This window comes from Bemisia tabaci, chromosome 5 (genome assembly GCF_918797505.1).
Source record: "Bemisia tabaci chromosome 5, PGI_BMITA_v3".
Taxonomy (NCBI): Eukaryota; Metazoa; Arthropoda; class Insecta; order Hemiptera; family Aleyrodidae; genus Bemisia; species Bemisia tabaci.
This window is the reverse complement of record NC_092797.1, coordinates 1,085,656-1,109,020: the sequence shown is the minus strand read 5'-3', so window position 1 is coordinate 1,109,020 and position 23,365 is coordinate 1,085,656. Positions and strand designations below refer to the sequence as shown.

The window sequence follows — 23,365 nt, the reverse complement described above, 5'->3', positions numbered from 1 at the left end:
CGCGACAGAAGTGACGTGACCACGAGAATTGAGGCTCATTTGGTGGCCTGAGGATGAACTGACTACAGAATCGCGATTTGGAGGGCAAATACGGTACTATGTTTGAATGCACAAGGGATTGCATAGTCTCCAGGCGGTCTTAAGAACACGCGGGGGACGACTTCACGAGGCGAAAAATACCCAACTTCCTTGCGGAATTTCCATGTTTTTCAGCACTTCCGGACCGGCCTTAAAAAATCAATGCCATTTCCGGATTTTCCAGGGCCAGTTGACACCCTGCGCTGAGGAAAAGCGCCTTCAGACGTTGCCAAACTTTCTCCTATTAAAAACGAATTTTTTGGGAAACATGCCAATTTTTTTCTTCCAATTTCTTAGAGGATTTTATTCGCACTTTAAATATAAAGTATCTGAAAATTCAAAGGAGAAATATTCATGAATTTATCTAAGAAAAAATATTTTATCGAAGGAAATTTTGTGACCTCCTAATGTTCACACGGTAGGTCCCCATATAAGCGTGACACAAAATGTTCCCTCTCCGCCTTGTGTTGCTCAAAGTGTAAACAACCTGCAGCAGCTGAGCCGAACCGCAGAGATTAAGGTTGTCACATTTTCATACCTCAGAGACTGATACGATAACGTTTAGCGGGCGATTTGACACACGAAGGCTTTTGTTTTTTCATGAGTGGAGGGTTTAAATTTCCGCATTGAAAAACTTTCAATAGCTTAGTTAGGACTTAGTATCCGAAATTTTTAATGTGCGAATCGTGTTCAGCGTGAAATTTTGGTGAAGACACATGTATCAGAAAGTTTAAATTCATACCCTGTCTACTAGTCCACTGGGAAATGAAGTCCAATTTATCCTGCAGCTCCATTATAGACACAAAGACAGTCGACTTGGCACCACTAAGAGTACAAGTCGCCATCGAAGGGTCGAAACATTTTGATAAGGGTCCACGTCCAGCTTCGCCCTCCCCCTTCTCACCCCAGGATGATATAACTAAAATCAGACTAACTGCATTTATTTTTGCCTAATTTTCGCCCAGATTTCATTTCTTGATCTACGAAAAAAATTTCTTGACTACAAAAAACATAATTACACAATTTTGAGCCAGAACGTTGCTTTGTGTTTTTGCAAAAAAAGAGAAAAAAACACCCCTTGAAGAGTTTGTACTGCAAACGCCATGATTCGTCATACCCAGATTTTCTTCCGAGTTTGTCTACCGATTAAATTCACTCACACCCCTATGTTCTCAAATGTGTAACCGTTAGATAATTAAAGGACACTAGGGGGTGGGAGGGGGTTGAATCTGGATCTGGATTTGGATGCACGCTGAGCAAGAGATCATTTGGGTAAGGAAGGAGTGAGCTGTAAACTCGCCATTAGTCTGTTCATAAAAAAGAGCATTTTCCCACTCGTATTACAAATCCATGTTTTCTCAAAAGATTAGACATTGCCATGTCGCCCTAATTTTCACTATTGGCTTCCTTTCACACAATGATTAATTGTCACTTAATGAATCCTTCAAATAAAGTTCAACAATATGTAGGTGATCTGTGTCAACAAATCGGTAAATTGGCTATACCTGAATGTTACAACAAATATTAGAGACTCTTAATCATACTCCAAGTCATGGGTGATGCATAACGCCTGAAGTGCGAAGCGCTTTGGGGGTCAAGGGGCGCAGCTCCTTAGAGTAAATCAAAACAGATGTTACAGTACCTAATATGTAACGGCTTGGCTCCATCAAAGTGTAAAAATTTGTGTTTTAAGACTGACCCTGAGTTAGCTTTGTTAATACTGAGATGAGTAAAACGCATTCCATGTTTTAGGATTTTCTCCCAATTCGATTATTAACAAGCCTTAATGCCTAGAATATCACACTAATCAGTAACTCAAGAGAACAACTTGACAATCTGGATACAATTTTAGGTTAGCACATCTTTCATAGTTGAAACAAGCAGTTTGCTGTTTACTGTAAAAAGTATCCATTACTGGACTGAAAAATCGATGGACCAGACATTAAAACTAACACCTGCACTGCCGTGCTAAAGAAAAATGCTGTCTAAACGTTTGAGAGTCGGCAAATTTCCTGTTCATTCATAAGGAGATATGTGAATATTTTCTCTCGAATTTTTTTAGATAATTTAGATTTGATAGCAAATAAACCTGTGAAATTTGTGGAAAAATATTCACAGATTTCCCCAAAATTTTGTATTTTATCAAAATAAATTTGGCATCGTCTCAGGGCTCATACAGCGTTCTTCCTTAGCATAGCAGTGCATCCATGTGAGCTCCAAACAGACAGACTAAGATCAATAATTTTCTGTATCTGTTTGCATTGAGGAGTATCTTTCCCAGAAATAGGCTCATTCTCAAGCACTCTTGCATGAATTGAAATAGATTTTACCATTCCTAAGTCGAAAAAGTCACTGGAGATGATTCCCTTTAGTCAGCCGGGAGTTGGCTTTTGCTGTAGGGCCTTGTCCACACGAGCGCGGTTCGCGGAACTCAGTTCGAGGAACTTGTTCCCGGAACAAGTTTTTAGCTGAGCTGAAACTTATTCCTCCGAAACCCGAAAGTTCCTCCGTACTCCGCGAGCTTCTAAATATGTTTCTTTTGATGTGAATTTGCTTGTTTTTGTTTTTTACGTCCTTCATATGCGTCTTGACATTTATTTTTGTTACTTTGGCGGTTATAATAATCTATTATTTTGCAATAATTGTATAGTTTTCTTGGAGTTCCGGTTCCAGTTCGAGCGAACTCGTGTGGACATAATGCCTCGTTTCAAGGAATAAGTTCCGGGAACTGAGCAAGTTCGAGGAATAAGTTCCGCGAACCGCGCTCGTGTGGACAAGGCCTAAGAGTATAAACATACCATTGCACAATGCATCTGCAAACCAGTGGACCAGTAGACAAGGTACAAATCCAAGCATTCTGACTCATATCTCCTGACCAAAATTTTGCGCAGAGCACGATTCACACAATGAAAATAAATTAAACTAATTCATAGTTAAGCTTTTTAACGTTTTTCGATGCGTAAATTCAAACCTCCCGCTCATGAAAAAACCAAAGTTTACTTGAGATAAATTGTGCACTACTTAAACTTCACCGTAATAGTCTTTGCAGAATGAAAATATGGAAACCTTAATTTCGGTGCTTATGTTCAGCTGCTTCACGTGGTTAACATTTTAACCCGCAAATCACGGGAAAGAAACATTCCTCAATGAAGAATAAGTTTGTCGAAACCGTTGTAGAGTGCCACTTGATTCAAGAAGATTATTGTTTTTCTTGGGAGCAGTGAATTCAAATTAATCGTACAACCAATGTAAACTAGGATATGTGAACTTTCAGGGCAGTGAGTGAGAGAGAAAAAAAGGACTCCTCATTTTTTAAAATTGCCTCACGACCCAAGATTTTGCCCCCTGTTTCTACAATTCTAGCATTGCAAGATTGGGCATTTCCTCCACCCTTGGAAGAGGATCGAATAAAAAGCTAAACTCAGCTTCTGGGTAATGAGAGGGACGCATAGAAATTCTTCAGTACCTAACTGACTTTACAATAAACCTAGATAACATACTAAAACTGTTAGAGTAAAAAAAAAATGAGAAACTTCTTTTGTATTTCGTTTATTTCGTGAGTTTAAGTTTACTATTTCAATTATACAAATGATATGTCATTTTGGCCTTAATTTGTATCTTGCTTTACTGTATTAGCATTGACTGAAGTGAGAGAATAAATTTTTCTAAACCGTTTTTGCACTAGGTAAGATAGTCTAAATCTTAACTACGACCATTTTGAGCTTAAAGCCCATTGCCAGGTCTTAAAAACCACTATAGAACAGAAACGAAATTTTCTTAAAACCAGCTGCTTCTGGAAATTCCAAAAGCATTCATCTTGTTACAGCAAAATTGTTAGAAATTCAGACTGTCTCAAGTGATATTGGTGCTACATTATTGTTTCTCAAGCTGCAGACAACGCTGTGATCTTCATACCAATACAGATTAGAAACTTATTCTTGACAGGAGCGGAAAAAGTTCCAAGATTCAAACTGTTCCTCACGAATCAACGTTTCTGCCAGATTGTGGACTTAGTAAAATAGCAACTAGCCACACTTTTATAACTTAGGGACCCACTATTTTTCATGAGTTTTCTTTTTACAGTTATGATTTTGCCTCACATTCCAAGATTTGCCTCCTGTTAGCTGTGATGCGCAGATCAGAGAATTGGGCATTTTCTGCACTTTTAATGGTTGGCCCATTACAATAGAGACCAAGATTCATTTTCAGAATTGCAGTCATCTTATCCTATAGCTCTTTTTGTTTGAAAAGCCAATAGCACCCAGCAAGAATTATATGCTAGCTACCAATCGCAGAAAAAAAGAAGGGATTTTTTATATAGTGAAAGTTTTTAGCTGCGCCCATCCTCATCACATAACATTGAAACACTCCATGAGGCAATTCTGTGGGTAACTGAGAGGGGTGATACTTTCCTAGAATACGATACCACAGTGCTACTACCAGGGTTGCCACAAAAATTTGGAAATGATTTTCCCTGACTTTTCCAGGTTTTCCCTGACGAAAAATGGAGAAATTCCCTGACCTTTGAGAACGAGCGCCATGATCGCACAGCCAAATTTACACCTTGCTAGCTACCATCACACTAATATAGCGTCTCATTTGAAACGCGCTTAAGCTAAGGAGTCAGAAATTAATTGTAGAACATTTGGAAATACAAAAAGGGTTGTTAACTTTTTCTTTTAATTTTGATGCTTTTGACTTTCTTGAGCAACCCAATAATTGTTTTAGAAATGAAAACTTTTGAACAATTGTTTTTTTGAAGAAACACTCCAAAAAAAAAGGGTCTCTCCTGGTGTTCGTTTCTCTATTTATCTCTCCCTTCCCAGGATTTTTCAAACACCTATTTTTAAAGTGAGCTTCAAATGGTTTATTTTTTTAAGAACTTGGATGCTTTGCGTTTGCAATAATCCTAGACACTCGAATTACTTTAAAGAAGAAAATTAAAAGGTTAGTGGTTAGTCATCGGTAGTAGTTGGAATTTCAAAAATACACACAAAAACTGGGCATTCCAATTTGCGTTGCTTGTTGCGTTGGCATAATTTAACTCTTGAATGCATCGCGAGATATGCCACTTCATCGCACTTTCTATTGCGTTCAAAACCGAAAAAAGAAAGATTTTAAGCAACTCGTGAAAATTGTCAATTTTTCCCTGACTTTTAGTTGTTTTTGGTCAAATTCCCTGACTCTTCCAGGTTTTCCAGAGCACTTTTTTTCCCCTGACTTTTCCAGGTTTTCCCTGAATTCCCTGACCGTGGCAACCCTGCACTACCTGACCATGTATCTTGGTTTGCGACCTTGTAGATTTCCTGTTATTCACTATTTTTTTTTAGATGGAAAACTACTCAATGTCAATTCTTGAAAACTTCAAGGAATGATATTGGTTTGTTCTCCTTCACAAAAATAAAATGTGAGCGGAGATTTTAACACACCGCAAACAAAGTACGCCTTCTGGTAGTTTCACTGTTGAATACCTTATCTGTACTACTGCCGTGATAGCTAAGAGAGCAGTAAGTGCATTAAGTGCAAAAATGAAATTTTGAGAAAATGAGCTGAGAAGCGGCTGACCGGAAAATTTTATTGAAAGAAGCCTCTGTTCTTTGTCAGATTGCCACTAGTCACACAGAGGACTCTTAGAAATCGTTTGAATGATTACAAATTGACTGGTTTCACTTCAATTACAGAAGAAGGGTATTTTCATTTTCATGCTAGGCTATTGTTAGGCAAGGTAGCCGTAGGTGCTGTCTTCTGCATGCTTTCATGGTTGCGTTTTGGACACACAAAAAATACATTTCCAGGTTAGAAATTGGCAGAAGAGGGCGGCACTTTCCTTGAAAGCACTGTTTTCACTGGCTCTCTGGAGGAAAAATGTCACTTACTGCTGTCTTGCCTGAAAGTTCTTTATTTTTTGCACACTTACAGCTTTTACACGTGTCTTGTTTTCATATATAAAAGATGAGTTTTGCTGTCTTAGCTTTTTCAGTGATTTTATCTGAAAGAGATTAGACGAATTTTTAAGAAAACTAATTTTCAAAAATTTGACACTGACTGCTCTCTTCGCTATCACGGCAGACTACTGGGCCAGATGAGCATTTTTGATGTGAGAAGTGGAGTTGCAGAGATCTTATCAATGCACTGTATACTGCTACTACACCTGTCTACATAACCCTAGCAGGGAGAGAGGAAAGAATATTGGAAACTGAGAAACAACAAGCTTATTGCAAGTTGGTTGAAATAGCAAAAATCAGTGATGGGATCGAGTCGAGTGTATGGAATGTCTAGTGTGAGGTCTCATTTTTGGATGGTCAGCTTTGAAGGAATTGAAAAAATAAGTGAGAAAAAGAGATTGACTTACATTAGTGAATGGATGCAGAGGTCTACAAGCAGGGCGCGGAGGTGCTGGCGGTCGCGGGTAAAAGTTCGGAGTTGCGTTAAAAAGAGCACCTCCGTGTTGCATCGGGGGTTGGTGCATTACACACACACCTGGAAAGATGAGATGAAGATGAGAGTTATAAATTTAAATTGCAATAACTTCTGCACAGCCTAAATGATAATCAAATGTGATGCAGGATGTACTTTAAAAGAGAGGATTGCTCTGATACAATAGGAATTTATTGAAAGCACAAAAAAAGTGCACAATGGCAAAAGAAAATAGATGGTTTTCATGTTAGACGCTTGACCATTTTTACACTTTTCTTTTACCAGAGTTTAAGGAAAAATCACTGTTTCATGATATAGTAAAAAAGTTCTCATGGAAAATTAAGATACAACTTGATAAAGCGACTTCCAATAACTTAAACACATTGGGGGAGGCGGTATTTTTTGAAAAAGATAACTGCTGAATAAAGCAATGCTAGGTGCTATGCCATGGAGCGATCATTTAACAGTTTGAACTGGAAGTAAACAAAATATTGTAAATAATAAAAATATTGATTATAACATAGAGAATTGTAAAAACAGTGATTTTTAAATATATTTTGTGGTGCTTTGTTGTTATATCTTGTGCATATAAAAATTAACATTATACAGCCTAATATTCCAACTCAAGAAAGCACAATTTTTGTGTGAGAAAACGTCTCATTTGGATTTGGATTGTGAACTGTTTTTATTTATCACAACAGCAACAGTGCAAGGTGCTCGCATGTAAGAGCATTCTTGATTTTGGAATAGATTTAGGTCTTGCTATCTCACAGGTGAAAATCTAACAAGTCTGGTCGCGAGGATGGATGAAACCCAGGCAAACAGAAAAGAACAGGAAAGCCTCCTAGATAAAAGGATTTGATGGGGGAACCCCGTGCAAAATGCTGTGTTTCAGCAATGAAAAAGTCAAATGTATTGGGAAAAGGTTTTTTCGTTCTACGTCTCCAGGAGAACACGTTCATGAATTTGAGTTGAAAATGGGGGAAGGTTGATTGTACTTTCAGGAGAGAATTGTAACTTACTGCAACTATGCATTTAAATTTTAAACACATCCTAGTGCACCTGCTTCTTCACAATTGAAGCAAAGAATAGAAGTTTGCACTCTTCCTTTTACCCTTCAAAACTGATGTCATGGTGTACACTCTCATTTCAACAACACTGTCATTTCTGTTTTTTAATTAATTAGGCTTTACTGAGGTCTGCTATGGTATCAACTAAGTAACTGAATTTGCTTGCAAATTTTGAACCCTCTACAGAAAGAAAAATTTAAAGTGGATTATAGGGGAAAAATAATATGTGAATTTCTTAGAAACTTTTTCGAATTAAAAATCTGGGAGAGGAAAGTTGAAGATTGATTTTATTTTTATCAATGCAAGCTATTTGATTAAGGTTCTGTCAATTCTTTGAGCAGCTCAGCATGGGTATGTTTGTTAAATAAGAGAAGTTATAAAATAGGACCACTTTAGGAAAAGCACAAAACGCAAGGAATTAGAGAGGATGTATGACAAAATTTAACGAGTACCAGTGGGAACATAAACGTTGTTTACATGAGCAAGTAAAAGCATCCGTCACTAGCAGGTTATGGCTAACGGAGAGTCAGTGGCTTGGAGCATCAGACGGCTCCTCTTGAAGAAAATTAAAAGAAGAAATCTGTTCTTTCTCATTGGACTGTGTGGCTATCAACTGCCAAATGCTCAAGCGCTTCACCCTAACAGGAGCAGCCTTAACTATGCCACTCTCTCAAAGAATTTTACACCTTTCACAGACCAAATAAATTTCAGCTTTGAAGGTTAGAGAAATGGACAGTATACTGGTAAAATATTTTGTCACCATCTCAGGACTATCAATACCAGAGGCAGAGGACGGCGTCTCTTGCCATCTCAGATCATAAGGCCATGCTCGACATCCTTGTACATTACTGAGACCTTTGAAAACCCATAAGTAGGTTTGTTACTTATAAGGTTCACCAACCTCTGCAGGAATTGTGGATAACCTTAAAGGATTTATAATTTAATACTTTCAAGTATAAAAAAAATAGAGGAGCATTGAGTACATTCAAGTGTCTACACAAAACGTGCTACTGGTGCTCCATACCGCGCTATTTGGGGTACAAATCTTTGGTGCCGCTAAAATACCGGCACCGAATATCTCCACAATGGCATTAAAAAGGCCATCATTCATTCCAACAATGTCTCAGTAAATGAATCTTACGAATAAGTCTTCAGATACAGAAATAAGTTCAGGAGACACAAGTACATAGGGTACACTTACACTGAGAAGCCGTGATGATATTAGGAGGAATCACAGCTTAGCGACAAGATGGAAGGCGATATTCTAACACTAGGCATACTTGTTGCAACATCAAATCTAAAACATAAGAGATAGAATTCTGTTAGACTTGGAGTATCAAAGACAAGTGAAGTTTGGGAATAAATTCAGGCCACTGTAGAAATGTCAATGCAAGTTGGGAAAGTTTAGCTAATTTTTGAACAGTCATTGTGTAGGCATAATTTTTCAGAGAGAATAAGAAAATGAATTTAATGGAAGTTCTTTCCCGCTATGTCACAGGAGAGGAGGTAGTAAAGGTTTGCTATTGAAATCTAAGAGGATTCAGCCGCTATACTTTACTCTATGAAAGAGGAGTTGAGTGATCAACCTCGCTTTAATGCATACAAGAATCAGGCACTGGCAGGGTTGACTAGATTATGGTAGCCTCACAGGCAACAGAAAAGTGAGGGGGGGGGGGGATGAGTCGCAAATCGGAGTTATTAACCAAAATAAAAACTTGTTCTTGGCTCCTACTGAGGATGGAGATAATCAAAATTTAAAAATAATCACTAGTTTCCTACCAACTAGAATTATTACCACTAAGAACAGAAATATTTTTCATAAGAGCCTTATAAACCCTTCTTCAGTGAGGTAAAATTCATCTTGAAAGCTTTACTTAAATTGTGAGGCACAGTCGCCAACTGGCAGAGGTATTAACTAACTGCCAATAAAAACATACACAGTAAGAGATCATGATTTGAAAGGAGTCAAATTATACTGCGCCCATTGACAGAATTAATCAACAGGAGAATACATACATTCAGCTGACGTTTTCAATTAGCAGCTATTATCCTCAGAAACATCTCACCTCATTCTTGATGATACATGACCCTACTTCGCTAAGTAAATAAACACCAATCACTAGTTACTCATTCATATTGATGTGCAATTTATGATTCACTAGATCATAGGAAGACAACTGCATCAAGACAAAAAAAAGATGACGACAAGTAGAAAGTGGAAATTCAAAACATGAAAAGTTGAAAGATGCAATGAGTAGAGGTCAAAGTTGCGATAGTGAATATGAGCAGTTACCTTAGGGAAAAATTAAAAATTACTGAGGTGGAATGGAACTGAGATAAGATTGCTGAAGACATGTTTGGATATATTGAGTGGAGGCAATCAGGATTAAAGGAACAAACCCCTGAGAAGTTGAGCTGATAGCTGAGCTTCCACCATTATCAAATCAACCACAGCCTACTGTTCTGAGAGAACAATATTACAAAATGAACACAAAGTGTAATGATAAGACAAATCTGTACAATAAAATGAGGTGAAAGAGTAAGAAACAAGCAATGCTCTTGGATAGAGTCAAGACAATTCACAACAGTCACCTATTACACGAAAATATCATTGAAAGGGGTGAGGAAGACTTTAACCCCACCCTCTCAAACAGCCCTACCGTGACAACTTGAACTTGCAGTGGCAACTTTCAAATAAAATTTGCTGTAAAGGTGGAGGGTTCTGATAAGAAAGCAAGATATTATGCAACTATTACATCGGCTTCAACTCGGAGTATTCAGCCCGTAAGTAATAAGGAACACAACTAAGAAACTATCGATTGAGAAGATCGTACTCGACAAATTCCGTTTACAGCAGAACCACTCGGTGAAGAAACATTCGTGCTCCCGAAAACCGAGCACTCATTTTCTGCAGAAAGGATAAATCCAACAAGCGGCTCCTTAAATCACGATGACATGGGAAACTCGAACAACTTTCTTATCATGAGCAACAATAATCGCGTATCACCTTGAAACATGCGAGGAATTCACGTAGGGCCCGAGAGCCGCTTGAATAATGATTCATGATTTCGGGATGATTAGGGACAGCGCCGTTGCGGAAATCAAAACAAAATATACCGGGAAGATGGAGATGATTGCAACTCGACAAGCCGGAAGGATAGAAATTTACGTGCACCAATTTTTCAACCGGGAAAACTCACCAAAATGACTTGGAGTAATATCACATACTCAATTTCTCTCGCGAAATGAGCCAAATCGGAAAAAAACACCGCGATAAGTTTTCAATCCAAAGGCACTCACTGTCAGTCTAGGAACCGCTAATGATAATAAATATTTACACCGAAATGAAGCTGAATCATACGCACGCCGAATATTAAATGTCTGTTGGAAGAATTAACCCCTCAACCCCTTGCGACGTCGACGTAGGTGAGCCGAGAAACTTCATGGAAGATACCCACACCCCATCTGCGAATGACAAAGCCCATCCCTAAACTTGACCATCATGGATCAGGTGTCAGATTTTCACTGGATTAATTGCACTCTCTTCATCGTTGCACATACTTACAAAAATCGAGGGCTAGGTTTCCTCGAGATTGCTTCCACTTCTAGAACATTCATAAATAACCCGACCAAGATTAAAAGAAATGATTCCGGAATAATTTAGCCACATCGATGGCAAAAGTTGATTTGACTATCGTTGGGCGTGGGGTTGATAGCATTCTCACAATATACCCCGCAGGGCTGCCGAAACTCCAGAGTTGTTGCACCATAATTACTCAGGATTCTTTTGCAGCCCCCATCGCTTACTCACCGGATACTCACCTGAAGTTGGAAGGAGTGCTGACAACACGCCTCTAGTAGTGAATTTATCACGTAAGCTCCACAAATATTACAACTAAATTCAGCGGGCATGGCAAAAAACTACAATTCTTGCCCATTGAAACGAGTGGTTCGCTGACATGAGTATGCTAAAATACTCATCGAGTTTCACACCGATGACTCGACACTTCAACAGAAACTCAACAAGCAGTTCTCTCGTGGTGGCTACGGAATTTCCCGACCAGTAGTAATAAAAATTGAAAATTAACCCTGTAAGAATACATATTTCGTACAGAATTGAAAATGTTTTTGGATCGACAGCATCCAACAAATTACCCCAGAAACACTCATAGAGAAAAATCTCCACAATTCGTTTGACAATTAGTTTAAAATCCTGACTTTTAGTTGAACTTTTTAATTTACGTAATCAGTTCACAGTGCATTGTAGGTGCGGGTTGCATACCATGCCCCTGGAAATTGACTAGATAATACGTAGAATAATAGAGTTTGTATAGTGTAGTAGGTCAGGGGCGGACTGGGACGAAAAAAGTGTCCGGGAAATGTACAGCCAAACCGGTCTACAACTGAAATGGGGGTGGGGGGGACACCGCCCAGAGAAGGGGGGGGGTCCGGGGGCCCTCCCCTGGAAAATTTTGAAAAATAAGCACCTCACGAAGGCATTTTTAAGCACGAACATACGCAATTAGAGTGATAAAATATTTTTAAAGTTGGCTGCGACCATGGAGCATAAAGCGGCCCTGTGGAACAGTGGAGGCCCGTGGAGCCTCACCCTATTTAATGAGAAAGTGACCAGTTCTTTAAGATTTTATCCCATTTCTCCACATATTTCTAGACTATGGAGATAAAGATAGAAAGAAAGACAAATAAAAAGAAAAAGAAAACAACACAGTTAACCGACCGGCCCACCAGGATTTTTCCCAGTGTTCCTGCCTGCCAGTCCGCCCCTGTAGTAGGTACTGTTCTGATGTATTTAATTCACATTCCATTTCCTGACAAAAAATCCTGCCAAAATTTTGAAGATACTTAAAAAAGAGACATTTACTTACAATGATAAATTTTAACTCTGAAAATGTGTTTGAAACCAAACATTTCAACTTTAAAACGCTGTTACTGAAGTTATTTTTAGTAAAATAAACAAAAAATAGCATTACAATTGTGAAACTGCAGAAATGCGTACATTGGTTTGCAGCATTGCAGACTTGTTCCTGTCAAACTTTATTTTTTACATGGAAAACCACTAAACGTCAGTTCTTGAAAACTTCGGTGACTTATCATCTCCATGTGGAAAATATTCTGTGAAAATGTGAAGATGCGAAATAGGTTCAGTATATTTTTAAAAAATAAAATAGGAGTGGAAATTTTGAAACACCGCAACCGAGGTACGCATTTTTGCAGTTTCACCATCGATTATCACTGGCAACATGTAAGAATGATACATGTATAGATGGCTCAAGTTAAAGCAATACTCATCTTTGTTGCAACATACAAAAATCTCCTATTAGATTTCATTTGTTTTTAAAAAAAGAAGAAAAATCCAATAAATTACCCTCTTAAAATTTTTGGAGAATATTTTTAAAGAAGCCAAGAAAATTCACAGATAATTACAAAAGAAAACTATTGCTTGCTTTTCTGTTATAAAATAAAATTTGAGTGAAGACTTGCAACGTTGCAAGCATAGCAATACACATTAGTGACTTCAGCCATCCCTACCTTGCGCTCTCAAATTAGAAGAATAAAAAAAAATCCAATGCCTTCATTGAGCATATATTTCAAATAGAAATTAGCTTGATGATTCGGTGTCTAAGGAAAAAATGAAAGACAAGAGAAATCAAAATGTTCCAACTGCACGTTTTATTTACTGACATGGTGAATATGGGAACTGGTATGAATCTTATACAGTCAATGGATTGTCAGATAATAGTGACATTTATCACAGCACGGCTTACAATGTAAAATATCTACTGATTAACGAATTACAGCTTTCTTTTTTTTTAAATTGAAGCTTGGTAGTAATGGAATTTGCTGCTGTAATCGGCTGCTTGCTCCCATAAAGAAACTGTAACACTTCTAAGCTTTCAGGCTTTTTAAATGTTTGCTAGATGCCTATACTTTTCACATTGAATTTTTGGGACAACCTTGGCACATGTCTGTGATCGAAAATAAATGGTAGGAATTCAGCACTGGCATTGATGAAGTAATTCCTTTGTTGAGGAACATTATTCACCTGTTACAACTGTTTGCAAACGTGTGAAAAGAGTCCTGCTAAAACTTGCATAGTATTTTTCTGATTTTTTATCAAGTTAAATAAAACAAGTTATCCTAGGTTTGTCTTTTTCGGAGCAGCTTGAGTGCACTGCAACGTCTCAATGACTTTCTTCATGATAATTTTAACTTAAAAACCGATTATTAAATGATTATTTACAAATGCTTAAAAATCAGTTAAGCTTCGTTCAAGGTTGATTCGTCGACTGCTGAGATGCCTATATTCTGTTCCATTTTAGAGCGATTATGAATTTCGCTTGCAAATTTTTTCTTCATTTTTTTCAGGTATTATTTTTAGCTGATGTTTTCTCAATAGTTCAGTGTGATGGGCCACTGGCACATAATATCTGCACAGTATCTGATGGTTACTCTCAATGCAAAATTTCCTGAAAAAACCAAGAAGTAAAATAAAAAGTTTCAAAATGCACGTCTAAGGGGAGGAAAAGTTGATTTAAATCCAACTGACCAGAGGTCGACAGTCTTAATGACATAAGAAGGCCTATGTCCTCCAGGATTCAATAGGTCCAGATTTCGGTAGTTTCAAAATTGATTTTTCCCATCACTTCATGTAAAAGAGGTCCGAAAAAATGGCTTGGAAATCAATTTACTCAGTACTTGAAAAAGATGAGTTAAAAAAAAAAAAATGGCCGCTACCAACTTATTCTGGTTTCTGGTTGAGCTCCACGCTAGAATTGGACGTGTTTCTATCAAACAGAACTATGTGCAGGTGGGAAAGATGGGGTGGGCTCATAGTGCTTGGGCCATGAGAATGGACGGGAATAATAAAGCGCCAGTGACGTAGCCGCCACTCCAGTAGCCATTTGTCGTCTTTAACTCATGAACCATGTGTACTATGCTCTTGACACATGCCCGCGGCTCATGAGTCTTGCATTCAGTTACCACACAGTTCGTTTGCTGAATTAGAAAAGCGGGATTTTACATTCTGTTGAATGGAACTATGTGCACACTCCATGAGCCGCGGGCATGTGTCAAGAGCATAGTGCACATGGCGCATGAGTTAAAGATGACAAATGGATACTGGAGTAGTGGCTACGTTACTGGCGCTTTATCATTCTCATTCATTCTTATAGCCCAAGCATTAATGAGCACACCTCATCTTTCCCACCTGCACATAGTTCTGTTTGATAGAAATACGTCCAATTAGGAAAAGTGTTAAAGTGAGTGTGATTTGCAGCAATGTGGAGCTCTGTTCTGATTGGCTCATGCCAAAAGTTAGTTTCTGCTACCCTTTCACTTGAGTCATGAGAAAGGTCGGGATTTTCCACTTACACTTATTCACTTCTTCCAAAAACCTCGATCTGAGAGGCACTGCTTACTGTTCTTCTATAAAGCAGCAGCTACTCAGTGTTTGGTTTTCTATATTTTGTTTGAATCCATACTCTATACATTTGTAATAATTTGCCTCGATTGACTTGTAATCTTCGGTCTACTAAGTTTTGCTCTTCAACAAATCCGCTAAAGGTGAATAGCCGATGAACTTCTCCTGCAAAAAAAAGGAAAACAAATTTAAAACAGTCAGAATATAATAATTTAGAAGCAAGTTGCTAAGCTTTCACGTTTATTTCAAAAATAATTAGTTCAAGTAAGCTTTATTGATGATGAAAACTGTCTGACAAAAACAAGGCAAAGAAAGGATGCAGAGAATGGCTCTTCGTACATTTTGACTCAATTTTAATGGGAAAGTGGCGATAAATTTTTGCATGGTTGTAGTACAGATTTTCTGGTGTAAAATTTTATGAAAACCCCAAAAAATTATGAAAAAGTTAAAAAAAGCGTTTCTGATGATAGGAAAAGCTAATCCAAAGTTGACAGTTCAGTCGTTGTAGCAAAGCAATGTTTGATACTGCATTCAACCAATCAAGAAATCCAGTTTCACATATCGACAGTGCAAGTCGGCAATCACATAACTCGGTTAGCGATGTTGTAGACTTCCTGTCATACTTTATTTTTTAAACAGAAAACTTCTCGACGGCAATTCTTTAAAACTGCCGAAATTTTTCTTCTATGTGCAAAGAATATTCTGCAAACACTTTAAGGAATGATGTCAATTTGTTCTCCTTTAAAAAAATAACATGGAGGTAGAGATTTTCAGACACCGCAAACGAGATATGTGATTGCTGACTTACAGCCTCAATATGTCATCAGAACTCTCCAAAAATATTGTTTCTAACTGATCCCATTCTAAAAATTTTCAAAACAGGTTTCTTTCAGCAATTAGGGTTAAAAGAATCTGAAAAATTCTCAGAACCTTGGTTCAGTCCGTCCTTTCAGAAAACAATTTGATAAAAATGGGAGCCCCTAACTCTTTAGAAAATGCGCTCGTCATTTTGGGTTAAAATGCCAAGGAAAAGCAATGATGTTTCTATGGATACTACTAACTTAAGGCCCTAGTTACGAGAGATGCCTATTAACAGAGCATGACACATGAATATGTGACACCCATTCAAAATTAATTTTTTCTATCTTTTCTACCCTATCAATGAGGTCCATTCAAAGAAAAATGTAACAAGCCTTCCACAGAGACTTGTGATGTACTAGTCAGACCAGTTAATCAGACTCAAGACAGTTCAATGTCTTCACCTGTTTACCTTCTACCATGGGCAAAACTCATCAAAGACAAATGGGATCAAATCAATGCGAATGGCTTACCTTGAGTAAAGAAATAAACTCTAGTACCATCTCCACGAGCATAGAAATTTTCCTCAATACATCTTCCTGACTTGAACCTCAACTGAGCCATGTCAAATCTTCCATAATCTCGAAAAAGAACTACACCTCCTGGTTTTAAATAGTAATAGAATTTATCTATTACCTTCTGCATTCTGAAACAGCATAGAAAAATGCAGATAAATTAGAATTATGAAACCAATGATTTGAAACATTTCTTTTTCCATCTCTTTACCCTATCCTCATGACTGTTTTAGAATTTCTGCTTAAATTCCCATTTTTCCTTTAGTTTTTCTTGTAAATCTTCTGTGCTAAGGAAAAACTTCATATAAGTCCTCAGACGTTGCATAATTTCCTGTGTGAAGGAAATTTGGCGACTCTTGAAAATTCATATGGTGTTTTTTCTTGGCACTGCAGAGTTGTTCTACCTTGATAACTGACTTCTTTTATTTTGATTTTTCCAAATTGGTAATTTCCAACTTGCTTTTCTGATTTTATTTCCATTGTCCTGCCTATGCCTGAAGTCTACACCTAGCATTCTTTCTTAATCCTTCAGGACTCTCCATCCTAATCAGTAAATTAAACTGCTTGTGCTGAAATACCTTGTCTAGAGCCTCAAGCCACCTTTCTAGTTTCTCCTTTTGGAGCTCTTGGCTGATCTTGCTGAAGTCTCCTCTGTAGAAGGAGAAACTACCCACCACTCCATTTTCCCACGTCATTCTCCATTTTAGTCCCTCTTCATCTAACCATTCAATCATTGCTGCCACACTATTCTTGTTCGTTAAACTATTCATGATTATAGGTTCAATCCTTCATGTAATACATATTATGTAAATGGTCGCTTCTGCTGATCCTTAAAACCATAAAACCTAAGAAACATGGAGGCCTTTTTTCCCCCTCAGATGCAGAGAAAAACTGAGAAGTTGAAACACTTACTTATTAGGAGCTATTGCTGATAGGACGAATATGCAGATGATAATATTTAATGATCCTTCCGTGAAAGGCGGATCCCAATTGTCTTCAGTTAAATCGCACACAAAAGCACAGCATCTGAAAAAACAGGTGATAAAACGAGGATAGACTAGCGTTTGGAAAAAAAGAGTCTGATCAACAAAAGTAAGCATTTTTTAGGGAAAATCAGCAGTTTATATTCGAATGTCTTGCTTCAAAAACTACCAAATTCAGAAATAAGAAAATTCCATTTCATCACAGATTTTTTTTTAGGGTGATCTGCTTCTCTTAATTGATTTTTTCATCATACAATGAAAAAGTGGGCAAGAACCCTGTTTGTTTGGAGAAGCGCCCAACTTGAGGGTTTAAAAAATGTCATATTTTACTACATAATAAAAGACTGAAAAGTTTCATAATTATGGCTACAGGCCTTTCTTAGGAAATTGAATGCGCCGAAAATATATTTTTTTTTTTTATAACATTTTTGACTGGATTCATTTTTCTTTATCTTCTGAGATTTTTGTGTATTTTCCGAAAGAAATACACTTTTTTTTTCTTCTTTTCTTTTCTCTTCTTTTATTGACAATGATGAGCACTTTTTGATACGAGCTACATATTTGATTTGGTGTAGAACCCAAAACTCGTAAAGATTAAGGGGCTAGAAACATAATTTTAGTGATGAGCTTTCGATTCAATGCAGATAGAATTGACATATTATGACTGTACAGAAAAAAATAGATCATTTAGATGGGATTTGTATGAAAATTACTCAAATTGTCCTACAGAACCTGCCGTATTCAAATGTTTTAGACGTTATCTTATGATGACCACATGCAGTATGTGAAAGAATAGTCAGCTATGTAGCATGAGAAAATTTTGAATGCAAAGGAAAATATGAATGAAAAAAAAAAGTATTATTTAATAATAATAAAAAGCAAGTTAAGATTCATAATTTAGGGGCTCTTGGAAAGCTGAGGTTACACTAAAGAAACTCATTTCCTACAAAGTTCCAATTTCAAGTACCTTAATAGTTTAAAAGTGAATTAATTTAAATTTCTTTACCAATTATACTGCTATCCTCTGAAGAACAAAATAGGCTATAAACTTAATTTTCAACTTTATCCTTTGGCCTCTTTTGAGAGAAAATAAAAAAAAAAACAAACAAACAATAGAACATACACGCAGCTCATTGACTTACACAGTACTTTGACTGGGTTGTGGCCTACTTTTTGTTGGAGAAAGAAAGTATCATCTCATGAATATGAACAATAATTTGAACTCATTTAAATCCTGAGGAAGTTGGGAATGTCAATGAGAATTTCCTTTTATCAGGGTGTATGTTATTGTGATTGCATTTGTTTACCTCCTGATTACTAAAGTAAATAAATTAAGTAGTAAGAGTAAGTAATTAAGTACAAGTAAGAGTGAGGAAGTGAGTAAATGACAACAAGAAATTCTCAAATCAGGAGATAAACAACTGCAAATACAAAAAGTTAAGAACAAGTGGAACAATATTTGATGTGTCATAGAGAAGAGGAATATGTACTTACCTCTGCGGGTTGTACCCTTCATGTTCTTTCAGTATCTCTATTGCATTACTGGAAAAATCACACGCATAGACATGGAAATTTTTATTAGAGTTGTACTCTAATAAGGGGAAAACAGTGTTCCCTACTCCACAGCCAACTTCCAGAACGTTAAACCTTCCACCAGATTCATCCACAGCAGCACTGGTTGAGGTGGATTCATTTTGATCCATTAGTAATTCTGGAAATTCTGTAAAAAGCCAGTGACGATCTTTGAAGAATCTGTAATGGGAGGAAACAGAGAATGAGTTACGCAAGTCTCATTGTTAAACAAAACATTGAAAATTATAAAATTAAAATGGTGACATACTCAATGATAAAAAATAATTTTACAGAAATAATTACGTACTTTTGTGTACTTAATGTGATCCACTTATTGCGATACTTAAAACGTCATTCAAGTAAAGAGAATAGCCACCTACCCTATGCCGTCAGGTTGGGCATATACTGACAATGAAACTATCAGACTACGATCTCATTTAAAGTGTTTAAAAATCTCTGCTCCCATTTTATTTTTTTAAAGGAGAACAAATCAATATCATTGCTTGAACTTTCCGCAAAGTTTTCTTGGCACAGAGAAGAAAAATCATGGAGGTTTTCAAGAATTTACATTGAGTAGTTTCCCATTTCAACAATAAAGTATGACAGGAAGTCTGCTATGTTACAAACTGAGATACATGGTCTCTCTTGGTCATGGGGCCAGCGCTACTACCATTAGACCACAGGAGGCCAGCGCCTCTTTGCTTAATTCAAAGGCAACTTGCTATTAAAGCCAAACTGGCCATAGTTGATAGACCACGGTCAGTCCCATAAGAAGATGTTCTTTGGAATTTCCTGATTTGCTGAATCACTCCTTTCCAAACATTTCCCCAATTTGCGCTGCTCCCTTGCATGGTTACCCCACTGTCTGGACGATCTGCGTCAGAACAATGTATGTAATAGGATGAGGGGAACAGCTAAGTAGGAGCTGCAAATCGGGGGAACCTTTTGGCAATGCTGACAGGCCAGCTGCCGATTTTCAAATGTTATCACACTCAACTTCCCTAAGGGACTGAGTTGAGTCTATCAATCTTGAAGTTGGCATCCAAAACATGCCTCCTGGCATGAAATCTCCCTCAACTGGGCAGTGCCTCTGCAGCATAGAATAACAGCTACCAGAAAGGTAAGTGGCAGATCCTCCCATAAGATTGCATACAGTTACTTCTTCGAAGCAGACTTTGCTCTTTTTCCCTGCAAAATTTGAAACGGTCGGCTGAGCGGGGATCGCGGAGATTTCAAGAATCGGAGCAAAGATGGCCGACTGCTGCCCTTCTGGTAGCTATTATTCTATGTCTGCAGAAAACAATGGTCTGTGCAGTCATGCAATGGTAACAACTGCACACATCATAAAATATGGCAGAGGAGTTGCGCCCTCAAAAGATAAACCAAAGTGGCAGGGCCAATTTCGAACATTGTCTTGGCTTTTTAGGCGGTGGATGTATAAATGGGAGCTCAAAATATGCAACTTTGAACTGGTTTTTCAGGGTTTCATATCCTTTCAAAAAGTTTGAGAAAATTCCTTCAAAGACAAAAATCACTAAATAAACTCATTGAAGACTCTCTAGGCTGCATGCATTTAAATTTTTTAAATGCGTTTCAATTTGAAAGAATTTTCTTCTGAAACTTGTGATTTTGTCCATGACATGTGTTTTCATACCCAGCAAATGTTTGAATCAACTGATCCATGATGGGATGTTAAATCTCTCACCGATTCTGGTGTATTCTGTAAAATCCATCCCAATATTTGCTTGCTTCTTCATCTAATTCTGCTCCTTTTTCCTCATCCATTGCTGACTGCAATTGCTCTTTTATCTTAGCTTCTGCACTCTTGGTCATTTCATCATCCCATTCTACGTTATCCCTGGAAAAGGAAAAAAAGAGGATAAATTAACAGAGTAAGAGGAGCTGACAACACAAATATGTAAATGGTACCACAGAGAAACAAGTTAAATAGAAATTTTAAAACAAAAATTATGGTGTCGGTCACTAATAGAGGGCTGAAATTTATTTCACAATAAACTGAGTTAAAATCTGAACACCAGGGACTATTTAATGCCTCCATGTGGATATCCGGTGAGGGATCAAGGTGCCTGATGGGACAAAATGTGTGTCAAGTCCACGAGATTGGCAGTAAGTCATTGTGTTCTGTAAAGGTTCCATCTCCAATGGCAACTAACAGCTTGAGCTCACTGCAAAATTAAGTTTATTCAATGACCTCTATGAGACTCGTATTTATTTTCTAAGTAATCCGACAGAAAATTTCATCAGATCAAAATTCGTTCTGCATTTATTTCAAATTTCCTTTTTCTTAGCAAACAGCATAACAAGCCAGTAATACAAGTAAATACTCTTTGTAGACAAAAAATATTTTATACTGCTATTACCGATATCTCTCTTAAGAAGAAGTCGTGTAGTGAACCATCTAAATTTTGATTGGGGCACAGTCAATGGCAAGACTAATCTACACAGGTCAGTCATGTTTTGGAACTAAACTGTGTGGTGATGTAGAGCGGTTTGTGTTTGCTGCAGGAAATTTAAATGCAATGTTTTCCTTGAGGGAGCAGCCAATGAGTTGTCACGATGGCTGCGGCCGAGTGGATTTCAAAAAGATGCACAATACTAACCTGTGTGGATTGGTCTTGGTCAATAGCTTCTTCCTGCAAAACTATTGGATCCCTATTTTGGCATTTCTGTAAATAGGCCCCAAAAGTTTAAACGTAAAAATTTCCAAAACTTAGCAAAGAGAGAGTTCTGCAGCTCTACTCAAAGCCTTGACACATAAATGGTATCCATACTAATGATTAATTTGTTATAATATTTTGTTAATGCAGCAAGAAGAAAGAAGGGACACATCAAAACTCAACAATCACAAGAACAGATAAAATTTATATGAGAACGCCATGAATCAAACCCCAGACCATCTTGCTGCTGCGATTGACACTGTCACACACACCTGATATGTTTTCATGGCCAACAGGATAAAACTTGCCTCATGCATTTTCCGTACTCATTCGATATTGGAGCTCTCTCATTTTATGTTGAGACTGAGGTCAAGTACGTATACATGCCACCACTCACTAACAGTGCCAACTGATTGCATAAATTAGCTTGTGGAGCAGTGCTAGTTCTGCCCTGGTCGGAGATTGCAATTCATCATGACATACCATAAGCCAGCTGTAGTATTATAGGCAGCTTGACTAAAAGATTTACGACGTGCCACAGGACCTTCAAGGCTTATCTCATTGCTTTAAGATTTTCACACCTCCTTACTGCCCCTAATGCCTGACTGCTCTTAACACTCTAGAAGATACCATCTTCAAGTGCAGAAATTTCACTCCAGAGAGAGCATGACTGGAGAGAGCAACCGGAAGAATCTAGCTTCCAAGGGACTGTGGCCGAGTCATGCAGAAACTGGAGACTTGTTCAGGTCCACATCAAGCACATCTTGCATAAAAAGAATAATTCTGGACCGACTCGTAGCCGAATGGCGGATTCCGGTATTTCCGATAATGCCACAACTAGCAGAGGCGCATTGTCTCCAATGTCTGTGTGCCTCGGTCACAGTGCCCCCTTCCAATAAATTCTTGGACCTAATTCATCACTTTTACCTCTCGTAAAAACCTGTAAACCTCATGTTAAATATTTAATCAATGGCAACAAAAAAAAAAATGACCATAAGATTATGTCAACTCATGAAGTGTGGTCTTAAACTACATACTGAGAGGTTCATAATGGAGATAGATGATGTACGCATACCAAGCATTATGTAGGAATACATCTTCACTATTTTGAAGAAATCGATTTCCAAACTGAGGCTTCTTAGGTGAATCATCACTCGTGGAGCTCATGATGAGGTTGCGGTGAGAACTTACTTCGATGTCACAAGGATGAGCTAGTGAAAAATTGAAAGGAAATCTGATTTTGATTGATGGCCATACAGATTAAATGCAGAAAAATAATGAATTGGTGCGTCAGGCACAATTAGGAATTAGGAATTGAACTGTAAAATAAACAAAGAAGCGAAGGAAGCACAATGACACAATCCCAAAACCATCACAAAACCAAAAAAATAGAAGAAAGTAAACATAACCTCACCTGTGTCCCTGTCCTGTATTGTCGAACCATGTCGAACCTATTTAATTTGTAATTACTTAATTAATTAATTAATGATGAGTTTTGTAACTTATTTGACTCAAGATCAAAGTTTTATTCAAAGATTTTATGATCCAGTATTTTTTATTCTTTTATATTAGTATTCTTTCAGATTTTCCAAAGCACAGCCCGTGCATTTGAATTTCGCGCTTTCCAGATTGAGAAGTTGAGTTGGGACGGTTATCGTCCTTTATTCGGTAGCCTCGCCATCGGAGTTGTATGTCTGCCGAATGTAAATACCATGAAAACTGGCCCAGGCTTTGGCGCCCCCCGAGCCCCTCT

General features: G+C 37.6%; 2 protein-coding genes across 14 annotated transcripts in view; both read right to left on the bottom strand.

Annotated features, from left to right (window-relative positions):
* shep (RNA binding motif single stranded interacting protein alan shepard) overlaps positions 1-11,284 on the bottom strand; it is a 121,693-nt gene extending 110,409 nt beyond the window's left edge. Inside the window, exons 1-3 of one of the 12 annotated variants that reach the window (XM_072301055.1) lie at positions 11,131-11,284; positions 8,767-8,862; positions 6,431-6,558 (exon numbers count right to left, since the gene is read on the bottom strand). In XM_072301055.1, the coding sequence (XP_072157156.1) occupies positions 6,431-6,547 (117 nt within the window). In that variant the 5' untranslated portion in view covers positions 6,548-6,558; positions 8,767-8,862; positions 11,131-11,284. The other 11 variants (XM_072301062.1, XM_072301063.1, XM_072301054.1 and 8 more) reach the window with 11 other exon arrangements.
* A 1,949-nt stretch (positions 11,285-13,233) lies between these two features.
* Mettl2 (methyltransferase-like protein) lies at positions 13,234-23,017 on the bottom strand. Of its 2 annotated transcripts, XR_002009257.2 has the most exons (7): positions 22,688-23,017; positions 20,640-20,792; positions 18,857-19,114; positions 17,292-17,405; positions 16,338-16,510; positions 14,958-15,171; positions 13,234-14,053 (listed from the first exon to the last, which is right to left on the bottom strand). XR_002009257.2 is itself a non-coding variant. In XM_019049316.2 (6 exons), exons 1-6 carry the CDS (start codon positions 22,777-22,779, stop codon positions 15,026-15,028), a joined length of 936 nt encoding a protein of 311 aa, XP_018904861.2. In that variant the 5' UTR covers positions 22,780-23,017; the 3' UTR covers positions 13,234-15,025. The 2 variants fall into 2 exon arrangements, 1 of the variants encoding a protein (XP_018904861.2); XM_019049316.2 differs by having other exon boundaries at positions 13,234-15,171.
* Between the last annotated feature and the right edge of the window lie 348 nt (positions 23,018-23,365).

What these genes read in the sequence shown, in the direction of transcription:
- Mettl2 (XM_019049316.2), bottom strand. Translation starts at nt 22,779, where the DNA reads ATGAGCTCCACGAGTGATGATTCACCTAAGAAGCCTCAGTTTGGAAAT. An exon ending in TACAGAATACACCAGAATCG is followed by an intron (nt 19,115 to 20,639) that starts GTGAGAGATTTA and finishes CTCCCATTACAG; the next exon opens with ATTCTTCAAAGATCGTCACT. An exon ending in GAAGGGTACAACCCGCAGAG is followed by an intron (nt 17,406 to 18,856) that starts GTAAGTACATAT and finishes CTGTTTTTTCAG; the next exon opens with ATGCTGTGCTTTTGTGTGCG.